At 42.1% G+C, this 8,328-nt stretch overlaps 1 protein-coding gene across 1 annotated transcript in view; it reads right to left on the reverse strand.

Annotated features, from left to right (window-relative positions):
• LOC311143630 (uncharacterized protein) overlaps positions 1–8,328 on the reverse strand; it is a 58,719-nt gene that overhangs the window by 12,329 nt on the left and 38,062 nt on the right. The window contains exons 16-37 of the mRNA XM_084179495.1: positions 6,698–6,742; positions 6,517–6,570; positions 6,223–6,321; positions 5,646–5,690; positions 5,393–5,491; positions 5,006–5,059; positions 4,701–4,808; positions 4,427–4,480; positions 4,215–4,313; positions 4,008–4,061; positions 3,628–3,726; positions 3,470–3,523; positions 3,345–3,398; positions 3,099–3,152; positions 2,886–2,939; positions 2,556–2,600; positions 2,330–2,428; positions 2,107–2,214; positions 1,679–1,732; positions 1,193–1,246; positions 1,052–1,105; positions 891–944 (exon numbers count right to left, since the gene is read on the reverse strand). Of these exons, the coding sequence (XP_084035621.1) occupies positions 891–944; positions 1,052–1,105; positions 1,193–1,246; positions 1,679–1,732; positions 2,107–2,214; positions 2,330–2,428; positions 2,556–2,600; positions 2,886–2,939; positions 3,099–3,152; positions 3,345–3,398; positions 3,470–3,523; positions 3,628–3,726; positions 4,008–4,061; positions 4,215–4,313; positions 4,427–4,480; positions 4,701–4,808; positions 5,006–5,059; positions 5,393–5,491; positions 5,646–5,690; positions 6,223–6,321; positions 6,517–6,570; positions 6,698–6,742 (1,494 nt within the window). The remainder of the gene's footprint in view (positions 1–890; positions 945–1,051; positions 1,106–1,192; positions 1,247–1,678; positions 1,733–2,106; positions 2,215–2,329; positions 2,429–2,555; positions 2,601–2,885; positions 2,940–3,098; positions 3,153–3,344; positions 3,399–3,469; positions 3,524–3,627; positions 3,727–4,007; positions 4,062–4,214; positions 4,314–4,426; positions 4,481–4,700; positions 4,809–5,005; positions 5,060–5,392; positions 5,492–5,645; positions 5,691–6,222; positions 6,322–6,516; positions 6,571–6,697; positions 6,743–8,328) is intronic.

Raw genomic sequence — 8,328 nt, forward strand, 5'->3', positions numbered from 1 at the left:
AATCATGAATCAGCTGGAATAATTATTATGGATGTATACAAAGAAATGTCAATTGAAAAAAGGTAAAACAAAATGAAGTGCAGCTTGTTTGCAGTCTTTCCAGCTTCAGTTTGAAGTGATTATGTTAGCTGTGTTGTTGGCTAGCTCCTCTGAACAACAGTGTCCTGATGAGTGAGCACATTTTCTATGCCAGGCGAAATCGCGCCTCATTAGCTTATTGTTATGGATGTATCCAAATAAATGTCACTAGAAAACAGCTTAAACAAATGCAAATGCAGCTACTTTGCTTTTCGTCTGGCTGCACTTTTTGACATGACTGTAAATTAGCTGTAGTTGGCTAGCTAGCAAGCAAGGGATAAGAACGTTGCCAGCCAGTATAGCAATGGAACATTTAGAACGAATGACTGGGTCGCGCCCATAGATACCGAACTGATAGAACGAACGACCAGCCGGCTTGTGGAAGGATGAAATAGTATGAATAAATTCATAAAAATAAAAATGTTTTATGAGAATATGTCAATCATTATTTGAATATGTTGTATAAAAGTGATAATGCCCTCGAAGCCGGTGTTTGGAGGATATATTGGCACGGTTTGCCAATATATCCAAACCAAAAAATATTGGTTTGGGTGCTAACAACACCCATGCCAATATATCCTCCAAACACTGGCTTCTCGGGCATTATCACTTAAATATAACACGATACATGATATACAGTGTGACATGAATCGTTATGATCGCTTTGTGATTTACGTCTGTAAATGAAAAGCGCTCTACAAATGTAATGTATTATTATTATTGCTACTATTGTTATTAGTATGACGCTAAGACAATCAGTTTAATGTCATCTCATAGGCATCATGGGTTTAGAATCATTAAGAATAACTTACGGGTGGTCCACCAAACCCAACAGGACCAATAGGGCCAGGTTCACCACGGTTTCCCTGGTGGAAAAGAATACAAAACAGATCATTATGCAATAACACCTGATATGATCATTTCCAGGTAAACGTGTCACTGTTTTATACTGAACGTTCGGTTGTCCACTCACAGGCATCGCTCTTGATCCATGAGGCCCGGGAGGGCCTTTAGGTCCAGCTTCTCCCTGCAATTACAAGATCTAGTTGTTCTGGTGTCACAACAAAAGATTCACTAACTAATGATTCTAGCTATTGGCAAAATATGTCTTTACCTTTTCACCGCTGGGTCCGTGGGGTCCGGGTGGGCCAAGAGGACCAGGAAGACCCTGTGGTGAGAAAAGGTCTTGTTAGAGGAAATACATTCATCAATTTTTTGACTCCTGCAATTAATTGAGCAGGCACATTGCTCTGACAGAACATGCAGCTACATGTTTCCGAGCTGACTCCTATCCAACACTCCCCTGTAGAATAACTCATCCTTTATAAAGAAGTGTCTTTTTTTTTGTTTTACAACCCTACAGTACAGATAACTTTTCCTGTTCTGACACAATCACTGCGTGCCAGCAGTGCTCGCCAACTGTTTGAATTAGCTGGGTTTGCACCTGGGGCTTGCACCTTTCAAATAAGAACATATGGTATCGGTCTTCACATGATCAAAGCACAAAGCTATTTGTCTTAGGCCAAAATAAGAGATAACACAATGCCTCTTTGTGTTGCATCAAAGCCAAAGATAAAATGCAGGTATAAATTCGACTCACTCTTGCGCCATCGTTTCCTGGTGTACCTTCTGATCCCTTCTCTCCACCTGTCCCCTACAATGATGGAGAATGTCACATGTCAAAATCAGACGGTTAATACTATTCTTATGTTATCAGAATTATTTAAGTGTTTACTTCGACCCCCATTAACTACCAACAGCTACTGTACTCTCCCTGGGGTCCACACAAATCACAGTAGAAAACAATCATACACATTCAGTAGACAGAAACAATGATACACAGACAGCTGTACACAATCTCCCTAGACAGGATATTGTAAGATAAGGAGATGAATACACCGTCTCCCTAGACAGAATATTATAAGATAAGGAGGGTGAATACACCGTCTCCCTAGACAGGATATTATAAGGTAAGGAGACAGGATATTATAAGATAAGGAGGTAATGAAGCAGTGTGTGAATACTTACTCTGTCACCTTTAGGCCCAGGAGGACCAGAGATCCCTCTCTCACCAGGCATCCCCTGAAGACCAGGAGGCCCTAGGTCACCAACTCCACCGTGAGGACCAGGACTACCCTATGGAGAAAAAAAGCAACGGGATCAGATTCATATTTGCGGCTTCAAAGATCCAATACACAATAATCCTCCATTGAGGTTCCATATTACATCTCTATGCATGGACAACAAATACCTTTGGTCCATCGGGTCCTGGTGCTCCCGGGATTCCCTTGGGTCCAGCTAGACCGTGAGGTCCGAGTTCTCCTCTCTCTCCTGGGATTCCACGCTCTCCCTGTTTAACACAAAACAGCTGTGAGTCACACAATAGACACATATAATGCATGTGTGTCTGGTGCAATACAACATGGTATATCCAGTATGTTCAATATATATTTGTATTAGTAAGATGGTATACGTACCCTTGGTCCAATTTGACCCACAGCACCTCCTTCTCCGGGTATACCCTAAACAAAACAAAGAAAGTCGTTCTCCATCGTCATGATGTCATACAATGAGGATTGCATCCCATAAAATAGAGGATCTATTTATCTTATTAGAGATATACTTCAGCTAACTCAGACTGTGCATATGCTCAGTTGCTAGAGCATGGAGCTTGCAACGTCAGGATTGTGGGTTCGATTCCCCGCTGGGGTCACCTATGCATAAAATGTATGCATGCATGACTGTAATCACTTTGGATAAAATAGTCTGGTAAATGGCATGTACTGTATATTGTTCATCAAACTCACCAGATCACCTGGTTTTCCTGACTCTCCGGGGGGGCCTGGAGGTCCAGGTAATCCCTAAAACACAACAGCATATACACTTCAGATGACGATAACAGCGCGCAGTTGGTTCAATCCCATATAAATTACAAGCTTTGCTGACACTTTCAGTAATCAGCCGTTGCTAGCTAGTTCACCGTTCTTAATGCCATTGGTAAAAAATGTATGATAACCCACCTGGAAGCCGTTCACACCGGGAGGTCCCATTTCTCCTCTGTCACCAGCAACACCCTTCAGACAAAGAATGAATCATTAGAACTCTTTCCAAACAGTTTACAGAACATGTTCACGCAATCGTTCATCAAGATGAGTATATTGTGATACAGCATACCTTGAAATGAGATGGGCAATGTCTATACCACAATGCTACTAGATAATCAGTCATGATTAGTCATGATAATCAGAGCCAAACAGGTGACTTACCGGAGGGCCAGCGGGACCTGCAGGGCCAACCTCCCCATCTTTCCCAGGAGGACCCTAGAAAGGAAGTCATCATTAGTGATGGTCCTCACAGAGGTCATTTAGTGCTCATTGACAAAGACACTCACTCTTTGTCCTGCCACTCCCGCAGATCCTTGTTCACCTGTCTTCCCTGGATCTCCCTTTGGGTTGAAAAGACAAGGGGTCATTCAAGAGGTCATGAGGAGATAGGACAAGTTTGATAGCAAGACATGCTGAGAAGGTTAGAACTTTCAAAGTTCCTTACGTTAAAGCCCTTTGGTCCAGGTGTTCCCATGGTTCCTGCAGGACCTCTGGTTCCAATAGACCCTGCTGGTCCTGGGCGGCCATCTTCTCCTGCTGGGCCCTTCAGACAGAGGACACAAGCACAACTCTTACCTCTTGCTGTTCATTCAGTGTTACGACATCTGATGCCAATGGTCAAACCTCGAAAAGAGGTACTGATCAACTGACAAATAGACCCTGTCGGTCTAAACCTTGTAGGTATATCAGTGAAATAATTTAGAACACTTGTTGGAGCTGTGGCAATCACTGAGTGCATGACCTTTTTCTCTGCTGTTTTTTAAAAAGTTGTATTAAGTTGGATGTGTGCAAACACTCTTTTTATCCACCTATGGTCAACCTTACCAGTGGTCCTGGCTTGCCCTCGGCTCCCTGGACTCCTGGGGTGCCTGTCAGACCCTATAAAACAACAGACAAGGTCAGAAACAAAGATCCACAGTATGTGACACACCAAGACAGATTCCCATCAGCATCGTTGGGTTTTGAGATATAGATATGGGATATAAGTAAATGAGGGAATCTTGGAAAGCTAGAATGATGTCTTCACATTACCCTTGCGCCTGGGAGGCCAGGTTCGCCAGTGCGCCCGGGATCTCCTCCTGAACCTTTAGGGCCAGATATGCCAGAAGGTCCACGATCTCCTTGAGCACCCTTCAGGAGAAACAGTATAGTGAATTAGGTTTGGGCTGGGGGTCTAGTCCTGAGAATCCACTCTAATGACCACCAGTTTTAACTGTAATAGATCTCTGATCATCTGTCTGTACCTTAGGTCCAGGTAATCCATCAGCACCGGGAAAACCTCTGTTACCAGGAGACCCCTGAAATACAGACACATAGGATATACAGGTACCAAGATTACAACCTATGAAACAATATACATTTTTCCTGCACAGGGTTGAGGACATATCCATGGAGGATGAACTGAGGTAAATGAGAATGGAGGGCTGAAATCCATCCTGAGAAGTCTGAATTTACAGTCACTGACCTAAATCCTTATAATGTAGAGGTGTTCAGTAATAGACTTAACGGTAGACTCACCCGCTCACCAACAGGACCCGGTGGTCCTAACGAACCAGAGTCACCCCGAGTTCCTCTCTTTCCCTCCTCGCCCTGGGGCCCAATCACACCTTGGGAACCAGGGGGACCCTAGGAGTCAAAACAAACTTTATTTCAAATACACTTGACATCCAACCATCTCAATACACTCTGTCCCAGCTATGACAGTGTCTCTCTTTCATCCAATGTGGAATAATGTACATTATTGTACAATATAACAAGCCCTGTGTATAAAATAATAAATACAGTACATGTTCTCTGTGAAAGGTCACATTATTTGGGCTTACAGATTCTCCTTTGGGTCCGGCCTCTCCTTTGTACCCAGGTACACCAACATCTCCCTGAAACAAAAATGTGAGAGGCATAAGTATATCACAAGTCACATTTTATTATAGATAATGCATCAAAAAAATGAAAAACAATATTCCCATCCCCTTGTCAAACAGTCAAAACAACTATTTTGCAGTAATGGTACATTGCTTAGAAGGCGCTCTGGGCCATGTCGTGTATGCTTCGGTAAAGGTCAAAGTAACACCGAGCGATGTTTATGTCTAGAGCGTGCATGTCATAACATTGACAGTGTATTTATACATGTATAAGGTACATGAATGTCTGGACCTCGCATGAGCAGAAAAAAAAATACTTTTATCCAAAGTAAACAGACGCAACATTACCAGTTGACCTTTGATCCCAGGCTGTCCAGTGCTTCCCTGAGGTCCTGGTGGACCATGGGGTCCCAGGTGACCCCCGGGACCCTGTACACCCATGCTACCCTACAAAACAACAGGAGCATCTCTCAATACACCTCAATCTTGATCATATACGTCTTTAAATACTTTAGGTATACTATTTGAAATTACAATTATGTTTAACAACAAATTATTTAATGGGAAATTAGGAGTACTAGATTAATGATAATATACATACCACTGGACCCTTAGTACCTGGGCCACCGTCAGTTCCTGAAGGACCCTAGAAATTGCAAATATGTCATATTAATCAAGTCTTATGTGCATTACCATAATGCATTGCACCATATAAGCATGTTAAAGGCCCAGTGCTGTCAAAAACGTGATTTTCCTGTGTTTTATATATATTTTCACACTATGAGGTTGGAATAATACTGTGAAATTGTGAAAATCATGATAATGCCTTTTAGTGTAAAGAGCTGTTTGAAAAGACCGCCTGAAATTTCTGCCTGTTTTGATGGGATGGAGTTTTGGTCTGCCTGGTGACATCACCATCATTAGTAGATAGACCAATATGAAAGAGAGTTCCAAACCTCTCTGCCAATAACAGCTAGTTTTCAGTTTTCCCCTCCCTACTCAGACCACTCCGAGACAGTCCTAGCAAAATTGAGAAATTACTCTTTGCTAGAAGCTATTTTTGTTTCTTTTTGACCATTTTCAGTGAAAAAAAAATCACAGTAAGGTACTTAAATTGATAAAAATGGCTGCATTGGACCTTTAATAAATAGAGCAGGTGTTAGAAATAAGAGCCGTACTTGTAGGCCAGTTGCCCCTGCCCTGCCTTGGTGTCCTGTCTCACCCCTCTGGCCCTGTTGCCCCTCAGGGCCCCGCACTCCTGTGGCACCTGGTTGGCCCTGGAGAGTAGAAACAGAAATCCTCAATGAGTCCATTTTATGTATATAGACCTGCATTACCTTATTAGCTAGCTATATCTGTTATTAGGTTACATATACAACATGCTGTATACAACATTACATATACAACCTCCGAAGTCACTATTTATATCACGTAGATTTGAACATGGCTTGAATACTTTATGTTCTACTTGCCTTCATTCCTGGAATTCCTGGATATCCTGGAGGACCATTGATACCTAACGGACCCTGCAAGCATAAAACCAGAAAAGTTTAATTTATGAATTGCTGAAAAGCTGTAATATGCTAGTAGCAACTCCAGTTATTCTATGAATTTCATACACAGTAGATAATGAGATACGTCTGGTTGTCTTACCATCGGACCTGGTTTACCAATGTTCCCAGGAGGACCTTTCATACCCTACCATAAAAAACAAATAATTAATTGGATTCACGTAGGAATACAATCGTCAATTCTTGTAAAGACATACATCGGAAATGTGTATTCTGTGCACTAGTCAAAGACTCTATATGACCGTAAAATATATTTGAATAAATAATTGAGCACTCTAGGTGAACATAACAATACATTGCCTTGCAAAAATATTCATCCCCCTTGGAGTTTTTCCTATTTTGTTGCATTACAACCTGTAATTTAAATGGATTTTATTTGGATTTCATGTAATGGACATACACAAAATAGTCCAAATTGGTGAAGTGAAAAAAAATTAAAAAAAACTTGTTTCAAAAAATTCTAAGAAATAAATAATGGAAAAGTGGTGCGTGCATATGTATTCACCCCCTTTGCTATGAAGGCCCTAAATAAGATCTGGTGCAACCAATTACCTTCAGAAGTCACATAATTAGTTAAATAAAGTCCATCTGTGTGCAATCTAAGTGTCACATGATCTCAGTATACATACACCTGTTCTGAAATGCCCCAGAGTCTGCAACACCACTAAGCAAGGGGCACCACCAAGCAAGCAGCACCATGAAGACCAGGGTTCTTCAATTCCGGTCCTGGAGGGCCGAAACATCTCTGTTTTTCATCCTCTCCTTCTAATCAGGGGCTAATTCAGATCTGGGACACCAGGTGAGTGCAATTAACTACCAGGTAGAAATAAAAAACAGAAGTGTTTCGGCCCTCCAGGACCGGAATTGAAGAACCCTGATGAAGACCAAGGAGCTCTCCAAACAGGTCATGGATAAAGTTGTGGAGAAGTACAGATCAGGGTTGGGTTATAAAAAAATATCGGAAACTTTAAACATCCCACAGAGCACCATTAAATCCATTGTAAAAAAAATTTTGGAAAGAATATGGCACCACTACAAACCTGCCAAGAGAGGTCAGCCCACTAAAACTCACGGACCAGGCAAGGTGGGCATTAATCAGAGAGGCAACAAAGAGACCAAAGATAACCCTGAAGGAGCTGCAAAGCTCCACAGCGGAGATTGGAGTATCTGTCCATAGGACCACTTTAAGCCGTACACTCCACAGAGCTGGGCTTTACAGAAGAGTGGCCAGAAAAAAGCCATTGCTTAAAGAAAAAAATAAGCAAACATGTTTGGTGTTCACCAAAAGGCATGTGGGAGACTCCCCAAACATATGGAAGAAGGTACTCTGGTCAGATGGCTTTTTGGCCATCAAGGAAAACGCTATGTCTGGCGCAAACCCAACACCTCTCATCAACCCAAGAACACCATGAAAAACATCCCCACAGCATGATGCTGCCACCACCATGCTTCACTGTGGGGATGTTTTTCATCTGCAGGGACTGGGAAACTGGTCAGAATTGAAGGAATGATGGATGGCACTAAATACAGGGAAATTCTTGAGGGAAACCTGTTTCAGTCTTCCAGAGATTTGAGACTGGGACGGAGGTTCAACTTCCAGCAGGACAATGACCCTAAGCATACTGCTAAAGCAACATTTGAGTGGTTTAAGGGAAAACATTTAAAATGTATTGGAATGGCCTAGTCAAAGCCCAGACCTCAATCCAATTGAAA

The sequence above is a fragment of the Coregonus lavaretus genome, assembly GCF_964263955.1.
Source record: "Coregonus lavaretus genome assembly, chromosome: 16".
NCBI classification, from domain to species: domain Eukaryota; kingdom Metazoa; phylum Chordata; class Actinopteri; order Salmoniformes; family Salmonidae; genus Coregonus; species Coregonus lavaretus.